The sequence below is a fragment of the Gorilla gorilla genome, chromosome 6 (genome assembly GCF_029281585.2).
Source record: "Gorilla gorilla gorilla isolate KB3781 chromosome 6, NHGRI_mGorGor1-v2.1_pri, whole genome shotgun sequence".
Taxonomy (NCBI): Eukaryota; Metazoa; Chordata; class Mammalia; order Primates; family Hominidae; genus Gorilla; species Gorilla gorilla.
Genome location: NC_073230.2, coordinates 7,641,226 through 7,661,189, shown reverse-complemented (window position 1 = coordinate 7,661,189; position 19,964 = coordinate 7,641,226). Strand labels below are relative to the sequence as shown.

The 19,964-nt window shown below is 59.5% G+C and overlaps 1 protein-coding gene and 1 long non-coding RNA gene across 3 annotated transcripts in view; one reads left to right on the top strand and one right to left on the bottom strand.

Moving 5' to 3' along the window:
• The window catches only part of FAM20C (FAM20C golgi associated secretory pathway kinase), a 65,872-nt gene extending 53,832 nt beyond the window's left edge, over positions 1-12,040 (bottom strand). Inside the window, exons 1-2 of the mRNA XM_031012947.3 lie at positions 10,802-12,040; positions 8,881-9,059 (exon numbers count right to left, since the gene is read on the bottom strand). Coding sequence (XP_030868807.1) covers positions 8,881-9,059; positions 10,802-11,406 — 784 coding nt within the window. The 5' untranslated portion in view covers positions 11,407-12,040. The remainder of the gene's footprint in view (positions 1-8,880; positions 9,060-10,801) is intronic.
• A 1,318-nt stretch (positions 12,041-13,358) lies between these two features.
• Positions 13,359-18,329, top strand: LOC134758888 (uncharacterized). Of its 2 annotated transcripts, none has more exons than XR_010134572.1 (2): positions 13,359-15,218; positions 16,233-18,329. It is a non-coding gene; the product is annotated as an uncharacterized lncRNA (long non-coding RNA). The 2 variants fall into 2 exon arrangements; XR_010134571.1 differs by having other exon boundaries at positions 16,125-18,329.
• Positions 18,330-19,964: the final 1,635 nt, after the last annotated feature.

Sequence of the window (19,964 nt, the reverse complement as noted above, 5' to 3'; positions counted from 1 at the left end):
TTAGGACTACATGGGGGCAATGCTGTGAGTGCTCAGGACAGCAGTGGCATGGGGACTCACCACGGCAAGGGCCACAAGAGTGCCACGTCCCCTCCCTGAGCACCGAGAACAGCGGCAGTGTGGGGACTCACCATGGCCAGGGCCACACAGGTGCCACTTCCCCTCCCTGAACACTGAGAACAGCAGCAGCGTGGGCGCTCACCACGGCAAAGGCCACGAGTGCCACGTGCCCTCCCTGAGCATTGAGAACAGCAGCAGTGTGGGGACACAGCACAGCGAAGGCCACACGAGTGCCACATTCCCTCCCTGAGCACAGAGAACAGTGGCAATGTGGTGACTCACCACAGCAAAGGCCACACAAGTGCCACGGCCCCTCCCTGAGCACTGAGAACAGCAACGGCGTGGGTGCTCACCACGGCAAAGGCCACGCGAGTGCCATGTCTCTTCCCTGAGTGCTGAGAACGGCCACGGTGTGGGGGCTCACCACAGCGATGGCCACTCAAGCGCCACGTGCCCTCCCCATTTCTGATGGCTCTTGCTGCCCCTGAGCTCACAGCTCACACCCCGGGTCACGTGCCCATTGCCTCCAGGTAGCGTCTGCTCCAGCCACTACTCTGTCAGGAACCACGTTTGACAGGCCATGGTCAAGACTGGGGCTGGGCTCAGCGCCCTGGACCACTGTGCAGGCAGGTCTGCTGGTGAAACTCTCAGAGGCCGTGCCCTCCTCAGGCGAAGGAAGCAGCAACGAATCTCATTTCTCTCCAAAACACTGCACAGAACCTGAACGCCAGCCTCAGGCGGGCCAGCAGCTCGAGGCTCCGTAAACGGGCTCCATCCCGGCTTCTCACCGGGCACCGGGGGGTTTTCAATGACAGCAAACAGCATATGATTTTACCAATAAGCAAAGCAGCCTATTAAAAACTTAGACTCCATAACCATTTTCTTCTGAATACACTGCACGGATTTTTAAACTGGGATGCACGGATGGGCGCCTGAAGCTTGGTAGTTTTCTCCCAAAAGTAAAACCGTGGTTGACTTTAGTTTTCTGTTTTTTCCTTAACTGTGCTTTCTAAGTTTCTGCAATGAATAGTCACTACATTTTTTAGTAAGATAAAAACGAAGTGATGATGAGAAAATTCGTGGCTGGATTAAGCCCCATTTGATGCTCCCATTTCCATTACTAACTGGGGTCACAGGATTTAACAGTTCCTTCCTGGCTCAGGTGCGACAGCTCATCAGTTCCTTCCAGGGCTTGTAATCCCGGTTTGTAAAATAACAACATATTATCCAAATCTGGTCAGTTCAGTCCTTCTTCTTCTGGAAGCAGGTCCTGTCTCCCTGGCCCCTGTGCTCAGCTGTGAGGCCAGCTCCTCCCCATGGAGCAAATAAACAATTAGAAATTAAAGGCATGAAGATCTCACAGCGACTAAGGACTCGGCTTCCTGTGGACCGTGGGCCCACCACTCAGTCTACCAAGTGAGTCTTCTGCTGAAAGACGTTTGGAATTCTGCTCTAAAATCAGATACAGTCTCCCTGCAAAGACCGACACACAAGCTGCCCTGCGTCTCAGGGCTTCGGTGCTCATCGGGATGGGTGGGAGGTACAGACGCCCACCCTCCTGTCACTGAACGGGTCACCCCTGCCCTCCCACCCAGGAAGGGGCCAGCAGGTGGCAGAGCCAGGACACAGGGCAGGCCTTGAAAAAAAGGTGCAATTTTGGGTTTTCTTAAGGATAGACCAAAGTTCACGACGCTTGGAAAGCTCACCTCATTGGTGGGAGAAGCCCAGGCGTATGGGCACAGGCCCTGGGGACGGGACTGATGGAGACGCCCTCCCAGATGCAGCCTCCCGTGCCCCCAGTGGACAGGGGTCAGTCAGAGCCTGCCCAACCCCAGCCTGGGGAGGGACCCACTGAGAGCTGATCCTTCTGATGCCCATGAAGCCGGCTGAGGTGGGGGCATCCTGGCACAGACCCCAAAGTCACCCCACACCATGGACAAGTCTCAGAGACTCACCTGCTAAGTCCTCTCCCACCTACCACCTTCCCTCCATCTCCCTCTACACCTGCCCCTCCCCCGAAATCCAGGCCATCATCAAACCCACAGCACAATCAAACCCCAGTGGGCCTCTAGGCCCCAATTCCCAGTGCAATAAAAACATATTATGCAAATCTGGTCAATTCAGTCCTTCTTCTGGAAACAGGTCCCGTCTGCACTGCTCCAATGGCCACCCTTCCTCTCTACGCACACAGGAAGATGTCCACAAGCCCCATTCCCCCAACTCCCACCCAGCGGCCACCTGTCCTCTCTATACACACGGGAACATGTCCACAAGCCCCATTCCCCCAGTTCCCACCCCACAGCCATCCGTCCTCTCTATGCACATGGGAAGATGTCCACTGCCTTTCAAATAGGTTCTCCCCATCTGGGACGCTCTCCCCTCCTGCCCACCTGCCCTGAGCACCTCCCACCACGTAACCCACCACCTTTAGGCCAAAGGTGACAGTCTGCTTCTTCCCCGGCCTCGCTGAAGAATCCCATCGCCCAGATATCCGTCAGTATACATGACTCATTCGTATTGATTAATCCTTATTAATCTACATCACTAGTTAACATGGCTAGTTAATGTGATTAACGTGCACTAGTTACACAAGTTAACATGCACGAACAGAGTGCCCTGTGCCTTCATTATTTCATGTTGCTGTCAGCACTATGAGTTCGGGGCCACACAGACCCTCGGACGCCACTGGGTTTTGCCCACGGTCTCTCCCAGGGTCACAGCACGGGACAGAGGCGAGGTTCGTATGCAGTTGCCTCCTCAGAAGGACTCCAAGAGATGCTGGCATTTCTTATGAAATAAGCGTCTTACATAGAAAGACGGCTGCTGTCACAGTAATACTAATGGACTTTGGTGCCGGGCCCCAATCAGTGTGGCCTTAGGCAAGCCGCATAACCCCAGACAGCTCCGGCAACCCACTGGGAAGCTCTAGAAGGAAGAATCCAGAGCAGGTCTGGAGAGACAGGGAGAGACGGCCCTGAAAGAGAGAGGTGTGTGGCCCGGGCCTGGGGGTCCCAACACCCCGCAGGGTGCTCATGGGGATGGAGACTGGGTGCAGCCACCACTCATCCTTGGTTTCTCGTGGGAGCAGGAACCCTTTCCAACAACAACCCCAACCTGACTTTAAATTAACCAGTTCCACCTCCTACAGACCTGCGGACCACACAAACACATCCAGGTGTGAGATGCTGCCGTCAGTGTGGGCCCCCACGTTGCCGCCTTTGGCCCTGGTCATCTCATCCATGAAGAGGGCCAGCGTCTGTCCTTGGGGGTCACGGTCAGGTGGTCCCCCTGCTCTTCACAGCCACTGTCTGGCCTCAAGGGTCAGTTATTCCTGAAGATGAATGGAGACAGCTGTGTGTGTGCTGGAAGTAGGGCCTCACCCAAGGAGGGCTCAGACGTGGAGAATGTGACACCAGGAGAGCTCAGGTCACCCTGTTCTTCCCACCCCACACATCTCCAAGCCAGAGAGGTCTGCTGGGTGTCCCAGACCCCAGGTGCCCACACCCAGGCTCATATACCCATTCACCCTGGGCACCGAGGGACCTGGTTTTGAGGAAAAGGACATAGTTGGCCGGCAGTGGGCACCCTGGGGCTGGCATCAAGGAGGCTAGAACTGTGGGACCCTACTGCGAGGTAAGGGGCTGGAAGAGCTGGGACCCTGCACCTGCTCCGGACCTGGGTCTGCCAGTCCTCGACTCTCCTGGAGGCCTCAAGTGACAGGCAAGGCCACATCAGCACTGCCCAAAGTCCCGTCCATCACACACCACCCTCAGGACACTTTCGCCAGAACCGCCTCCACCCCAGACTATTTATTCTACGATTTTCTTCAAGGCCCCTTTTATTTTGAAAGATCTGTTTTTTAAAAGAAAACTGCAGCCTTGCCCCAGTGGGGACCATGTCTGCATCAGAAGGAAAGTCGGCAGGTGCGCATCGGGGCACACTCCTGCAGCGAGGGGGCTGCTGTCTCTGCTCAGCACGGGGAGGCCAGTGCCTGGGTGGCCCCAGGCCTCAGCAGCATGAGCTTTTGCTCCTCACCTTCCACCAGACGGCTGGGAAGGGAGTTGAGTGCGGACTGAGCTATTTGCCGCCTCCTCCAGGCTCCACTTGAAATCGTCCTTTGCAGGTGGTCATTGTCCTTCTTTCAGGATAACCCAAGGTCCCCCAGCCCTGGGGCCATGGGCGTCCAGCTAATTGGGCATCTTCTCTTTTCTCTCTCTAGGCCGGCCGAGCGAGGCCCTGGGACCGTGACCTGCAGGGGCAGTTGCCAACTGGGGTGGGCGGGAGGGGGAACAGTGGCCTTTCCGGAGCTGGCGCTGCCTTCCAAGGAGTCCTGCTCCCAAGGAACAGACACGGTGGCTGTGCCCTCCCGGGTACCTGCAGGCAGCTCCCTCTCGTGGGCTGACCCAGAGGAAGCCCTTTGTTCCTTGAAGCTCACCCGCTGGTTAGTCCTGGATTCTAGCTGGACTCATTCTTCCCCTTTTGGCAGATCAATTAGTGTCAAGGACTTTGGTCCTGCAGAGTCATTTTTCTTTGTTCAGGCATGTTCTCCCAACCACAGTCTTTGTCCCAATCTGGATGGAGCAATTATGAAGTCTGTATTTCAGTCCAGAAGCTGCCCAAATCCTCACATGCCAGTGGGATGACTATTTTTTAAAGTAATTCCAAGTACAGAGTAGTTAATTATGTCATTCATTCTTTGCATCCATAATTGTGCATGATAGAAATTTAATTATCACCAGCCCCAGCCGAAGGCACTGCATGTCTGATTTCAAGCTGAATAGAGGTAGATAATATCCCAAGACTCTTTAAAGGTGGCAATGGCCGGTTACCAGGCAGCCAGGAGCCCAGCTATAAATAAACCTCCGCTGGCCCTAACCAGCTGTGCTGTAGACCACGTGGCGCTCCATGAATTGGACTGGGTGGTTCTGAGCAGGGGAGATTTAATGGAACCATTCTGAGGGAAGGCTTTGGAGACTCGCAGGCATCGTTCTCCATTGCAACAATATTTCTGGGCTCACGTTTAATAGTAAGATGAATGACTTGAGATTAAAGTGAGCACCCAGGGGCCGGACAGCTGAGGGGACAGAACTCAGAGCCTGGAGCATGCAGGTGCTAATCTCGGACAAGCCTCCTGCCCTAAGAGCCTTGGTTTCCCTCGCTGTGGAGCGGTGGTTGGAAGGCAGGGCTGGCCTTTGAAGGCTACCCCTGTTCTTGGTTGCAGGACCTGTCTAGGGGCACCAGGCTCTAAACCTGCCTGATTGGCTTGGCCACGCCAAGGGCCTAGCCAGAGGCTGCTATCTCAAGCAGCCGGGTCTTCACCCAGATCCTCCAACTGGAAGTTCGTACTCAGAAGGGCCCTCGGAACAGCCGTGGCTGAGTCAGGTGAGCCAGGCAGCAGCAAGCAGGGTCAGCAAGCAGGTCAGCCCCCTTCTAGGACAGAGCACATCCTCCAGGGACACTTGGCCTGGCCTAGGCCAGCCCCCTTGTGCCGTTCCCTGCAGACCAGGAGACCTGGACCTGGACATGGAGCAGCTCCCATGGCACACTTGGTTCACAGGTGAGGGTCCCCTGCCTCCTCAGGAAGACAGACCTCTTCACAAATGAGAACTCACCTGTGAGCATCTCCAAGCCCAAGGCAGGAGGGAGAATAGGGCCCAACATCTAGACTGAGACCCTCATGAGGCTCAGGCACCTGCCCAGCCCTGGCTTCCCCAGATGAGAAGGATCAGCCCACCTTGAAATGCTGCTGCTGTACAAAGACCCCACCCAGTAGGAGAGCTTCCCCCAAAATGCTGCAGTGTTGGAGACCCCGCCCAGCAGGTGCGCTGTCAGGCTCCGCTCTCACCTCTTTACTCGTATTTGCACATTTAAGCCCCAACAACCCTGTGAGGCCAGACGTATTTGGGAACTGCAGGTATTTCGATGACAAAGGCACACGTGGTGCATGGTGTGGATCATGGCATGGCCACAGGGGTCTAGGGCAGAACCCCATAACTAAACCCACTCCTGTTCCTCAGAGGAACATGTGACTGTTCACTGTAACAGAGGAAAATCAGGACTTTTAGCCTCGACAATTTAGGTTTTGCCCCTAAATACGTTCAGCCTGAGTCAGCTTTTGCTAGTGAATGGGTTTTGCTTGGCATTCAGATTTGTAAGTCAGAGTCCAGACTATACCAGGTCCAGACTATAACCTTCTCTGTGTTCTCGGTGAGAAACCAGGTGCTGGAGGCGTTAATCCATTTGCCCACTTCCACTCTGGCTAGTGGCTGGCAGAGCCAGGATTCACCCCCAGATCTCCTGGGCCAGATCCTGCTGTCCTGCCTGGGTGATGCGGCTGTGTCTGCCCATCGTCCTTGCAGGCCCTGCTTGGCCCTGCAGAATGACTGAGCAACCAGCCTGTCCTTGGACGGGTCCCCACCCCAGAAGACTGGATGAGAACCAATGTGGCCAGCATGGTCTAGGAGGCGAGCGAGCGAGATCAGCTGGGGCAGGCCTTCAGTAGGCACAGGACTTAACCAGGGCACACCCAGGTGGAGGCCACACCAGAATCCTGGGGTAGGGATTCCCTGGCAAGGGCTCTGTCCACACCCCTGCAATGTCAGGCAGCCTGGGCACCACTGCCCGGGGACAGCTGGACCAAAGGGGGGTGGCAGTGAGCCAAGCCTAGCTTGTCCAGATGGACAAAGCACTCCTAAGGTGGGCAAAGCTGCCCCAGGTCCCAGGGGGCCCCGCACTCTCCCTGAAGCTGCTCTGGGAGCTCCTGGCACAGAACTCCCACACCTCCTCAGTGTTGGTGTTGGAAAGCTGACCGGTCCGTGAGGGAGGTGGCGAGCTGCAGTTGCCTGCCAAGGGCCTGGTGGCCTTTGGAATCCACAAAGCCCTCCCTCTGCTCAGACCCTGCCTGTGCACACGAGGGGACTGTTGTGGAAGGCCACGCACAAAGTACTAGTTAATATTTTACAAGCTTGCTCACATGCACATCTCATCCTATCCTTGCATTGGTCCCACGCAGCGAGACCCCGCTGGACAGATGGGGAAAATGAGCTGGAGAGAAGCTCATACGGACAGCGGCACTGGAGACTTTCTAACTTGCGTGCTGCTCCTCCCGAACGCCCTGGCTGGTGTGAACGGCTCTCTCATTCCTCTCCCTGCCAAGACGGACCCACCTGGAAGGTAAGCTGCCCGACGGACCCCGTGGAAGGTCCTCAGCCCCTCCCAGTGGAGCCCCCTCCTCTCCACACGGCCTGGCTGGTGTGCACGGCTCTGAAGTGCTCGTTCCTCCTCAGGATCGGGCACTGTGCGTGTGTGTCTCTTCCTGGGGCTGTCAGGTCCACAGAGGCAGCAGATCTCGTTGAGGCTGAACTCATCCTCAACTCCCCACCACCCAGAAAGGGGGTCTGACATGCAGGAGGTGCCAGTAAAATCTGCTGAATGGACAAACATGTTGATCAATGCATCGGATATTTCCTTAATGGCCACGCTCACTCTCAGGGGCAGAAGGGACGTTCTGGCTGTGGCTGTCTGCAGGACTGTTCCCCAGCACAGCTGAAAGCCCTCAGACCCCTGCAGGGGCAGGAGAAAGGCAGAGCTTTCACGGAGGGGGGCCTGGAGGGGGGCAGGGGTTCAGGTTACTCCCAGGCAGCATGGAGGGAAGAGGACCCCCAGCTTGTCCAGCTGATCTCTGTTATGAGGTGAGCTGATCACGGGGTGGGGAGAGAGCTGCAAGTTCTGTCTCCCCATGACCAGGTGAGTGCCCAGCAAACAACTCAGCACCCGGCAGAGAGAGCCAGAAACAGCCCCGAAGAGCTCGGGAGAACCTACCTGCTGGCCTGAAAGGGGACACCTAAGTCCTGTGTCAGCAACTGGACAGAACCCCAGGCTGCTGGGACCCTTTCAGCACCAAGATTGCTTCTGAGACACACATGAAGCTAATGCCTGGGACTGCTGGCCTCATCACACAGCGCAAAGCCCTGCCTTCAGGCTGTCATGGCCTCTGCACCTGCCCACAGCTGTGTGCACCCAGGCCCACTCCCTGCAATCCCCGGGGAGCAGCTGCTCCCACTAAAGGGCCTCAGCCCCGCCCTCACTACCTCTCCAAGCACTGGTGACAAATGGGACCTTCACAAACAATCGCCTACAAGCTGAGAACAATGGCACCAAACCTCCACGCTCAGAAGCTGCAGTGGCATATTTTCCTGAAATCAGCAACTGGATGCCCTTTTTTGTCCAATTCAGCAGATCCCAAAGTACCTGGAGATGTTGCCTTCAAACTCCTCCATCCAGGAGGCCCAGGCCTCCGTCCTGAGCCCTGCCTATGTCTCCTCAGTATGAAACTGCACAGCGCCTTGCTGAGGTCTGACGAAGGACGGCTTCAAAACCACAAGAAGCGGGCTCATGGCTGTCTCCCCACCCAGCCAGGGTCGTGTGCAGAAAAGCAGGAGAGTTCCATGCACACGCTTCCGGTGGAGGGGTCACCGCCGCCAAAGATACCCTTCTATTCCTCTACCCCAGGAGGGAAGGACTCTGTCATCCAGTTGGCACCCCCGGGACCACCCAGGTGAGGACGCAGAGCGCAGTGGACAGGCTGTCCAGGCGTCTGCCCGCTCATCGTGCGGCAGATCAGGAGCACATCCAGTGTGAGAGCACACGAGACGCGAGCCCTCTGTCCCTCCTCGCTGCCCGTGCAGATCGCTGCAGGAGGTGACGCTGCCGTAATGAGCGAAGGCCTCCCAGACCTCTCTAACGCACAGCCTGCCCCGGCAGCCCTGACGCCACACAGCCGGCACACAGACAGCCCTGAGTGCACCCAAGGACACCTACCCACGCTGGTGATCCTCTGGGAGCTGAGGTCGTGCAGCAGGGCCTCGATGGCCGGGTTGTGTCTGGAGTACAGCTCGTACCGGTTGATACCAATGTGGAACTTGAGCCAGTTGGGATAGGAGTCCACGGCCGCCTCCCCGGGGGAGAGGAATTCTGCACCTTCAGCACCTGCATGCGGCCTGCAGGGAGCAGCGAGGACGAACATCAGCACGGAAAGAACAGGCCCGTGAGCCGGATGACGGGGAGAGGGCACCGACGCCAAGGTTTTTAACTTTGGGTTCAAGCAAGTGCAGATGTGTTGAAGGCGCCTCTGCTTAAAGAGGGCCCTGCAACGTCTGCGCTTTCTTCTGTGGCCACTCGGCTGCCAACTAATAACAAGGTGAAAGGCCTGTAATTCTTACTCACCCTCTGGAGACGCCACAGACAGCTCTAACTACAGCAAAACTAATTCCAGGACGTCAGCGCTGCCCTGCCGTCCCCGCCACGTCTGTCCCAGGGTCACCGAAATGGCCCAACCATGACCTCAGCTGAGGGTGCGAGGGGCTGTGGCCCTCCCCTGGAGTAGAGGGGAGAACCTACCGTTGACCACAGGCTGCGTGAAACTCACAGACACGCCCAGTCTGTCAGGAACCTTCCCCAGCTCTCTGCTTTTGTTCCAACAACCAGGGGCACAATGATGCAAGAGGCTAAATTTGATTTTAATGAGAGCAGCCTTGGGTGGGGAGAGAGGAAGGAGGCAGCACTCTCTCCAGCCCAGGCTCCCATGGAGTACCCGCCGCCCACGCGGCCTGTCCTCACATCTCTGGGGTCAAGGGACCGTTCTGGAGGAAGGACAGACCCTCCGTCTGCCTGCTGGGCTGGAGGGAAACGCGGAACTTGTCCTAGCTCGAATTCACCTAAAGCTGAGGTGCTTTCTGCCCAAGCTCTGTCCTGCGGTGGACATGGGGGGCGGGCTAGGATACACTTCCTGGCCACTCGCTGCTCTGGGCGGCCGTCTCTCCCTGCCGAGAGCCACAGCCCAGGCCAATGCTCTGGTTCTCAAATTTCCAAGCATTTCCTTGAACCTGACCAGCAGGCAAGGCTCAGAGGCTTCCAAACAGCCAGTGTGTTTAGACAGAAGACACTGGGCCTGGGCATTTCAGGGAAGAAGGGACTTTCAACCAGATCTTTTGGAAGGCTGGTCTCTCCCTCTGCTGCTGGGGTAACCTTCGGCAGGTAGTTACTTATTCTGGCCTTGCCGTGGTTAATGTTCCACTGCTTCGGTGTAGCATCTGCTTGTTTTGATCTGTGTGGTGGAGGGAGGGGCCGGGGGGTGGGGAAAGGGCTTAGCCAGGACAGTTTAAAGAGAGGTTCCTGGCGTGGCTTCTCGCCCTTTATCGAGCCATCATCTCTTTGCAGCCAGCACACCCACCGCCCTTGCTGGGTGGGCCACCTTGTCGCACCTCACGGCTGCCAGCAAACCCCTCTGATAATTCTGCTCCAGCCACTGGGTTTAAAAGACACAATAGGCACATCCAGACCTTCTCCAAGGTGCCCACCCAGAGCACCCTCGCCAAGTGTCTGAAAGCCCAGCGGCAGCCTGGCTCCTTCCCTCACCAACTCATTCATTCATTGCCTGACCCCATTTCCCAAGCTGGTGGCCACGGCTGGCCAGGACTCGCTTCTAAAGGGCGCAGGGTCTGGCTTCCTCAGCAGCAGCCACAGGGCACAGCTCCCGGACCAGCCGGCAGCCCCTCCCAAGGAGGAGGTTATTCTGGAGACAAAGGCAGTGCCCTGGGGTAGGCAGCTGCCTCCTCCCGCACCACACTCCCTGCCCGGCCTCTTCCATGGGGGGCGGCCCTTTGGGGCCCCTGAACCTCTCTACACCGTGCCTTGGGCTCACGGCTCCCTTGGGGGTGGGCACCTGCCAGCCCCCACTCACCAGTCCGGGTTCTCCGCCGCTTTGGGGCTGAGCCTGGTGTCGCTGTTCACATTGAACAGGACGTCTTCCTCCGTGAGCGGCGGAACCGCCACCCGATAAAGCGGGTGCTCGAACAGCCTGGCCAGGAGGGAGGCGTCTCCGCCGGGGCCGGGGGGCGACTCGGACCGACGCGGGCCGGGGTCTCGCAGCAGCGGCCGGTGCGCGGGGTCGTGGGGTCTTAGGGCGCCGGGATCCCGCCCCCGCAAGGCGCGCTCGGCCGGCTCGGCCGCCGGCGGCAGTTTCTCCAGCGAGTGGGACGAGAGGTTGGAGGAGGGGTCGGAGCTGAAGTCCTGCAGGATGCGGAGCGTGTGCTTGTTGGGCCAGCCCGCGTCGCCGGCGGCGGAGGAGGCGGCCGGGGGCTCCCCGGGGCGGCCTCGAACCTGGGCCCAGCCGGGCGCGGCCACCTCGGCGGCGGGCTGCGCGCACGAACAGCCGGGCTCCCCCGAGGGCCGCGCGCCGCGTCGCTCCAGCCTGGGCAGCAGGTCCAGGGCGATGTGCAGCGCGCAGGCCACCAGGAACACCATCAGGATGAGCACGCGGAACCGGCGCACCAGGATCATCTTCATGGCCGCGCGGGCCGGCCCGGGCCTGGAGCGCGTTCTGCCCGCTCGCCCCTCTAGCTGCAGCTGGGCACGAGCGCGGCGCCGCCTCGCGGGTCAAGGTCCATCGGTGCCGGGCGGCTACCAGCTCCGGGGCTGTCCCCGGGCCCGGGCCGCGTGCAGGGCGCCCGCCGCCAAAGCGCTGGGTCCCCGCGCCATCTCGGGGCCGTCCCCGCTCGGCCTCTCCGGAGCGGCCGCGCCCTCAGCCGGGGAGCCCAGGGGTCCTGGTCCGCGGGGCCGGGCGCTCGGGGGGCGGCGGGGGCCGCAGCAGGGGGAGACTCCGCGCTCGCAGCCGCCGGCGCGGGGCTCATCGGGCGTGTGGGTCCATCCCGGCCGGGGCGCGACGGGCCTGGGCGGTGGCGGCGGCCGCAGGCGACCCGATCCTCAGCGCGCTCCTCTCCAGGCGCCGGGCGGGCGGGCGGGCGGGGAAGGGGCGGCTCCTCCGGGCCGGGCTCTGCTCTCACGCCGCGCCCGGGAGACCGGGGCTGGGGGGAAGGGGGAGGCGAAGGGCGGAAGGGGTGGGCGCGGGGAGCGGCCGGCGGGGTCCCGGGCAGGTGCAGCGGCCGCCCCGAGCGCAGCTCCCGCCTGGCCGAGCCTCTCGGCGCCCCGCGCCCCGGGCGGGCAGATATCCAGCGCCGCGGAGCCGCCCCCCGCGTCAGCGCCCACAGATTGGCGGAGCCGCCGCCCCACGAGTCACGGCTGGGCCCGGGCCGGCTGCGCTCCCGCTCTCCTTCCTCCTCCCCTCGGCCGCGCCCCGCGACGCCTCTGCAGCTCCGGGCCCGCTAAGGAGAGGGCTCCTCCTGCCCGCGGTTTGCAGAGGGAAGCGGCGGAGACCGGGAGGGCGCGCTCGGTTCTGGCCAGGCCGGCAGCTGCGGCCGAGTGGGGGGCTCCGGCCTGGCCGCTTCCTGGGACCCCCTCCCGCCCGGGGCCGCCGCCGCCGCCGCCAGCTGCAGCCTCTCGGCTCCTCCCCAGAGGAGCGCGGGGACCGGGCCCAGGCCAAGTCCCTCCCCGGAGCCGCGGGGCGTCTGCGCCGCCGGATGAGCTCCCCGCCGGGCGGCGACCCCGTGCCCCACGCCCGTCTCGGCAAGGAGGAGGCGGAGGCGGCCCCGCGAGAGAGGCCCAAGGAGCGACTGGGCCTGGACCCAGGGGACGCCAGGGCAGCGGAGCTCCCGGCACGGGTCGCACCCCCGCTGCCCACGCGCGGGACGTGCCCGCCTTAACCCTCCAGGCGCCGGGCCCGCTGGGGGCGCTGAGAGGGGCTGGTGTGCTGGGGGCGCCTTCCTGCTTGGGGCCGACCGGGGTGTGTGAGTGCAGGCGTGTGCGTGTGTGTGCGCATGTGTGTGTGTGTGGATGTGCGTGTGTGTATGCATTTGTGTGTGCGCACGTGCATGTGTGTTCACGTGAGTGCATCTCATCTGTCACCCACAACCAGGGGAGCGGTGCTTGTACAACCAGCTAGTGGCTTCTGCAACCAGCAGCTTCTGGCCGTGCAGCTCCCAGTAGGGAATATGAGTTAATGTGGATGTCAGCCTAAGATGTAGTCAGGGAGGTAAGTGTGTGGGAGGAGGCCACATCCCCTGTGCCTCAAGCCGGCTGCTTCCCCAGTGCCCAGACTGCCTGGGCCAGCAGCCTCGCCAGCAAGCCCAGGCGGGTGGGCTGGGAGCAGGACCTGGGCCCCCCCTCTTAACTTTCACCGGCTGGCTGTGTTACCAGGGCCCTCCCTGCCCTCTCTGAGCCTCAGTTTCCTCTGATGTGAATTAAAGGCGTTGAGCCCATTGTTCCTGAGGAATCACTCATCTCTGAGCCTGGCCCATTGCCTGGCATTCCGTGGGCACCCACTAGATACTTACAAGGGGAGAAGTTGTTCCAGTCCGGCTGGCCAGTGGAATCCATGCGTCTTGGGCCATTTGAAGTGAGTGAAGGGCTGGGTGCGGCCCACCTGGAGCTGGACTGGAGGCTGTGTTGGGTGGGGCGGTGTGACCTGGAGGTGGGCTGCCCCCTCAGGAGACAGCTTCACCCCTGTCAGTGGACCTCATCCTTCCTTCCTTCCACTCGCATGGACAGCACATCTGTGTGTACACAGGGTCACCGAGAGAGGCCAAGGAGGGTGAGGAGGAAGATCCCAGGTGTGGGGGGAGTCCTGGGGGAGCAGACAGCAGGGACAGAAGCCTGTGGCAGGAAGGAAGGTCTTGGCCTGTGTTCTCCCAGCAAGGGTCCCCTTGGACTTGGAATTCTATAGGCTCCTGGCCCCCCCATCTCTCCCGTGGTCTGCAGGACCTCGACACAGAGCTGTGGCTGGTGTCTCGGGGCAGACATGGGGCTGAGCAGACCCCATGGAACACTATTATCCAGTGTGGGGGGCCTCATGGAGGTTCCCTGGGCACTTACTTTCACTTGCCTTCTGCCCCCCACTCCTCTCCCCTCCCATCCTCACCCCCAGAGTGGTTTTTGGGAGCCCGGCAGCTATCAGGAGCCATGTGCACCCCTGGACACCTCCCTCCCTCGCAGAGGGTCCTGGTTCATCTCGTCTGTTGCCTCTTAGAACAGTGGCCTCTACCTCGCCAGGTCCTTCAGAAGCGCCCCCCTCCCTGCCCCGCCACTGTTTTCCCAACAGCACCCGCCGTGGTCTGAAGACACTTTCTTCTGCTCCTGTTTATTGTTTATCTCCCCGAAGCACAAGCAGTCGAGTTAAGACAGGAGCCTCGTTCAAAGTTCCGCCCGGGGCCAGGCACAGCGCAGGCTCTCAGAGGAGGGACCAGGAGTCCACAGGCTGCGGCGGCGCGAGACAAAAGTCGGAAGACAGGACCCCGCTGAGGAGTGAGGAGACAGCGGCCAGCCCTCCGCCAGACCCTTCCGCCTGGTGCCTTTACTGGACTCTGAGGAGGAATTTGGTGGTTCAGTCGGCCCATCAGTGGACACCATGAAAACAAAGAGAAAACAGACACACACAGATGCACACATAGATACACACAGATGATACACACAGACACAGATATATAGACACACACAGATACACGTGGACACAGATACACACATAGACACAGATATATAGACACACACAGATACACACATGTGGACACAAAGAAACACACACAGAGACACACAGACATACCCATAGTTACGGATATATGCATGGATACACAATACACAGACACACAGATGATACATGCATAGACAGATACATGGACACACACACACGGACACACAGATACACACATAGACACATGGACAGACACAGATACAGACACAGGCACATGTAGACACACATGGACATACAATACTCAGATGAACACACAGATAATATACACATAGACACAGATCTATAGATACACAAACACATACACACAGATATACATAGATGCACACAGACAGAGATACACATGTCATCACACATGGACAGACACACACACCAATACACACAGACATGCAAAGACACAGGTACACAGACACATATACACACAGACACACATATATACACACAGACGCAGATATACACACAGACATACACACACACACATAGACACAGATATACACAGATACATGGACAGATACACATTCACATACACACATAGATACACAGAAACACAGACACACAGACACATAGAGACACACACACAGCCACACAGGCCCTGAGCCTCCCTGGGCCCTCCCTTGTGCAGAGGCGGAGGGGTTGGCTGTCGGGGAGGGCACCTGGAGAGGACACACAGCCCCATCAGAGACCAGGGAGTGGCTCTGGGAGCTCTTTTCATCCAAAGGGGCTGGAGCTCCAGTTAGCCAAGGTGAGCGCCAGGTGGTGACAGGAATGACATAGGAAAATAAGACGGCCTGGGCAGGGAGGGCTGCCTGCTCTGGGTGTGAGGGGATTGCTGTCTTAGATCACGTGGTCCGGGAAGGCCTCCAGGCATGGCTTTGCACAGAAGCTGGTACCTGAGGGCTCAGCCCCTTGGAGGCCTGCAGGGTGGAAATGCCAAGGCTGGGGCAGGGGCATGTCTGACCCTCTGCGGGGAGAGAAGGCCTGTGAGGTAGGCATTGTGTGAGGGGCCAAGTGGCCTCTGTAAGGTCTGCAGGTGGGGCCAGGCTGTGGGCTGTGTCCTGAGTGAGGGGGCCGTGGGAAGGCTGGGGACAGAGGGACGACCCTGGGTCTTGGGTCGGGAGAGGCTCACCTAGGGGCCAGGTGGATGTGTCTAAGGAGGGCTGAGGGCTGGGCAGGGAGAGCAGCTGTGTGGTGAGGACGAAGGGAGGTCCGGCCAGAGCCCCCGGGGAGGGGCTGTTGTCATGTGGATGAGCTGGGAATTAGGAAAGCTTGTGGATTGCAAGGCCTCAGTATGCAAAGCCCTGGGACAGACGGGCCCCCCAGAAATGAGTGGGGCAGGAGGGCTCCCCAGGAATGAGGGGGGCAGACGGGCTCCCCAGGAATGAGGGGGACAGATGGGATCCCCAGGAATGAGGGGGGACAGACGGGTCCCCCAGGAATGAGGGGGGCAGACAGGCTCCCCAGGAATGAGAGGGGCAGATGGGCTCCCCAGGAATGAGGGGGGCAGATGGGCTTCCCAGGAATGAGGGGGACAGATGGGCTCCCCAGGATAAGGGGGACAGAAGACCCCAGGCCTGAGGACCAGGCCTGCCCCTGGCACCACCAGACACCAGGAGGGCACTGCTGCTCTTAATTGAAAGTCTTGGTGCAGGTGAGGGCGTGGAGGATTCCTGGGGGAAGCTTCGTGCTGCAAGGTGGAAAAGACAGATAACAAGAGAAAAACAGAAGCTTAATAGCATGTATACCTTGGTCTGCACAGGACGGACTCAGGGGACAGGCTATGTCTCAAAGACGTGGCTTGGAGCTCAGCCTTAAAGACCACGTTCGACGGAAACAAAGAGAAAGAGTGTGTGGGGAACGGCCCAAGAAATTACCCCAAACTGGGGTCAGGCCTTCTCCGTGGATGAGCGTCTCCGGTGACTTACAGGCGGCCTTCTGGCCCAGAGAGGGGGCACCCTGGTGAGCGCAGATGCCTGTACGGATGTGACTTTCTCTCACAGAACAGCAGCTTCCACTCTTGTTTTCAGAATTTCTCCTGTGGTTGCAGTTTCTCAAAATAAGCAGCTCAAAATAATGCTTATGCCAAAGAGGCATATTTTGGGGTGGCATATTCTGGTCTGCTCTACGTGGAAGCGGACAGAAAAATGGGGCAGAGGCCGGGGAGGGGAGCGGGACCGACTTCCAGTTCCCAGACCCGAGCAAGGGAACCTGAGGCTGAGCTCTGGACCGTGGGGTCTGGAGGGGTTCTCTGAGGACACTCTGGGAGTGGGGGGAACAGCTCCCTCCTCAGGTTTCCCCCAAGGGATCCTGCCTGGGGAGACCTGGACTGGACAAGGCTTGGCAGCTGCCCTGCCAGGAGGAGGGAGACAGGGCTGCAGTGGGGGGGTGCAGGGTCGCTGGGGTCCCACCCGGGGGTGCTGGGACTGGCCAGAGGACACACTGCGATTTCCCAGTGGGCCAGGAAGGAAGGAGGCGCTTTCCAGGCAGAGCATGACCCCGCACAGGAGGCAGAGACAGAGTCTCTGAGTGTCCCCGTCAGGTCCCTGGGACTGTGGCAGGGGAAGAAGCCGCAGTACCTCCTGCCCTTTAGGACAGGAGAGGTTGTCATCCCAGCATTGCCCAGCAGCTGGCTGGAGCCCAGGGCTCCTCAGATGAGCCAGCGCCTGAGCCCTGAGCTGCCAGCTGGCCTGGCTGGAGCCTCCACTGATCTTCCCAGGAGAAAGAGGCCGCTGTGCGTAAGTAGCCAGGTGTAAGAGGAAGCGTAGAGCCGTGTCGCTCGTGCAAGAAGGGGAAAGAAGGAAGCCTGTCTGCATGGCTGCGCAGGGGATATTGGAACAGAACTGAAGGAACTCATGCAACGCTCATCTGTGAAGGGGGCACCGCGATGTATGGACAAGGGTGGGAAAGGGATGCTGGGCCATAAAGTTTGGGCTGCGTGATGGCGTGGAGGAGAAAGCCCTCCTGGGAGCTGTGGCCAGGGGGTGTGCAGTCCACGAGCAGATGGAGCTTTATGTGCCTCCCACCTCCTCCCAGGGGCCCCCCACGACTCGCTGAGGCCCCATCAGCAACAGGATGACGGGTTTTCTTTCCCACACAGATTGGGGACGTCCCAGCCTCCTGGGGTGGGGCAGAGGCGGGCACCGCAGCCCAAGAGCTGGCTTTCCCCCTGCACCTCCACCCATGCGTTGGCCTGGAGTGGCCCAGCAGAGGGTCCAGGTGGGGGTGCTGGAGGGGCCCACCCAGCTCAGGCCTGGCACCTGCACCTTTCTGGATCCCACGATGTTTTGCTGAGGGTTACTCATCCAAGGCCTGCCCGGAGGCTCCGAGCTGTTTACCACAGGCCAGCTCTGGCCGTAGGCTATTCTGGGAGCCTGGGGGGGCTGGGAGGAGGCTGGGGCTCTGGGTGGCAGGAGGAGGAGAGCCGTCTTGTCCTTACTGAGCATCCAGCGGGCGCCAGATGCTGCGCCGCGTGCAATTCTAATCCTGGCCGGCAAAGCCAGAACGGGACAATATTCCTTCCTCCCCTGGCCTCCCGCTTGGCTGCGGGTGCTGACGGTCAATGGGCCTGGCTATCGGGGCTCACAGGGGAGCCGGGAGAGCCGCCAGCAGGAGAAAATGTGAGCTCTGCATCTGCTGGGCTGGGTTCGAGGGACGCGGGGTGGCTGGGGAGGGTCGTGCTGGTCCCTCTGGCTGCTGTCGCTGGCCGGCCGGCCAGTCCGCCCCAGCGCTGGACTCCTGGGCTATCCGTTCCCCACCCACCGTCTGAGGGTCTTTGAAAATAGAACTCACTTGTTTTCATTAAAAGCAACAGATCAAGAAGCCGAAAACACAAGAATAAAACAATGTAAAAGCTTGACTTTATTTTGTATCCCTCAAACACAAGACTCACAGTCTGTTACGCATGGAGCATTCACAACACTGATCATGTTCTGATGGCCACACGATGTCGGGAAATTCCAAAAGGCAGATAATCTAGAGCCTGTTCACGGCGTCCGCACACACACACACCGGTGCGCAGGCACACGAGCACACAGTCTACAGATTGTTCGTAGACACACTGTGGTATAATGAACAAAAGCTGGCTTTAAAAATATTTCTACCTGGGCCGGGTGTGGTGGCTCACGCCTGTAATCCCAGCGCTTTGGGAGGCCGAGGTGGGTGGATCACCAGAGGTCAGGAGTTCGAGACCAGCCTGACCAACATGGAGAAACCCCGTCTCTACTAAAAATACAAAAATTAGCCGGGTATGGTGGCGCAGGCCTGTAATCCCAGCTACTCGGGAGGCAGAGGCGGGAGAATCGCTTGAACCTGGTAGGTGGAGGTTGCAGTGAGCCAAGATCATGCCATTGCACTCCAGCCTGGGCAACAAGAGACAAACTCTGTCTCAAAAAAAACAAAAATTAGTTAGAAGGAAGTGGGTCAGATGTGGCCCCTACGGCCCCTCAAACATAGAATTCTTAGTTCTCTACCAAGAAACTACTTACAGCAATGACCAGACTTCCAGGCCTACATATTAGTTATATGAAAGAGTCCAAAAAAAGTCCAGGGGCTGGGCTCACAGGGGCTCACACTTGTCATCCCAGCACTTTCAGAGGCCTAGGTGGGCGGACTGATTGAGCTAGGAGTTCGAGAGCAGCTGAGGAAACAGAGGGAGACCCCATCTCTACAAAAAATAAAAACATGAGCCGGGCATGGTGGTGCGTGCCTGTAGTCCCAGCTTCTCAGGGGGCTGAGGTGGGAGGATCTCCTGAGCCCAGGAAACCGAGGCTGCAGTGAGCGGTGATCACACCACCGCACCCCGGCCCGAGCAACAGCTGGACCCTGTCTCAATAAAAACCCAAAAATCAAAACAGCCAGACCTCTGCTTTCTGACCCTCGTGGGCCCTGTGAGGCCGCAGCCTGAGGGAGAAGATGCCCAGGGCTGGGACAGCCGCACCAAGTTCCTGCCGGAGTCGGGGAGGCCGATCCTGCCGGGGGCCCCGGAGAAGGCAGAGCAGAGGGCACAGCACCCGGGGATTCAGCCGGCCCCGCGTCCTGGGGATGCTACCTGACAGGGCGCTCTGTGCCCTAAGGGGCCCTTGAAGGCAAGGGGATGGGCTGCAGGGATGGGCTGCAGGCCACCGAGCCCCAAAGCCACATCCCCAGACCAGACAGCCCGAGGAACTGGAGGAGGAGGGAGGAGTTGGCCCCACAGCAGACGGCACTTGGCGTGGCTGCAAGCTGGGCCGGCCTCAGCACTTTGCACACAGAGTCTTCGGTGAGTCTTTGCTACAAAGCACACGTTGCTATCATTGTGGTCACTATTTTTACAGAGAAACTTGACCTCTTCGCCAGCCTCACCCACTCAGCCGTATGCTGGGTTTAAGCCATCTTGGAATTCTGGACACTTAGGAACAAGAAGCCCACATCTGCTTCCCGGGGTCCTGCCCTTCCCTGGGGGTCCCCGTGCTGGAGGCAGCAGTTGGGGTGTGGGAGGGAAAGGCCAGCGCTG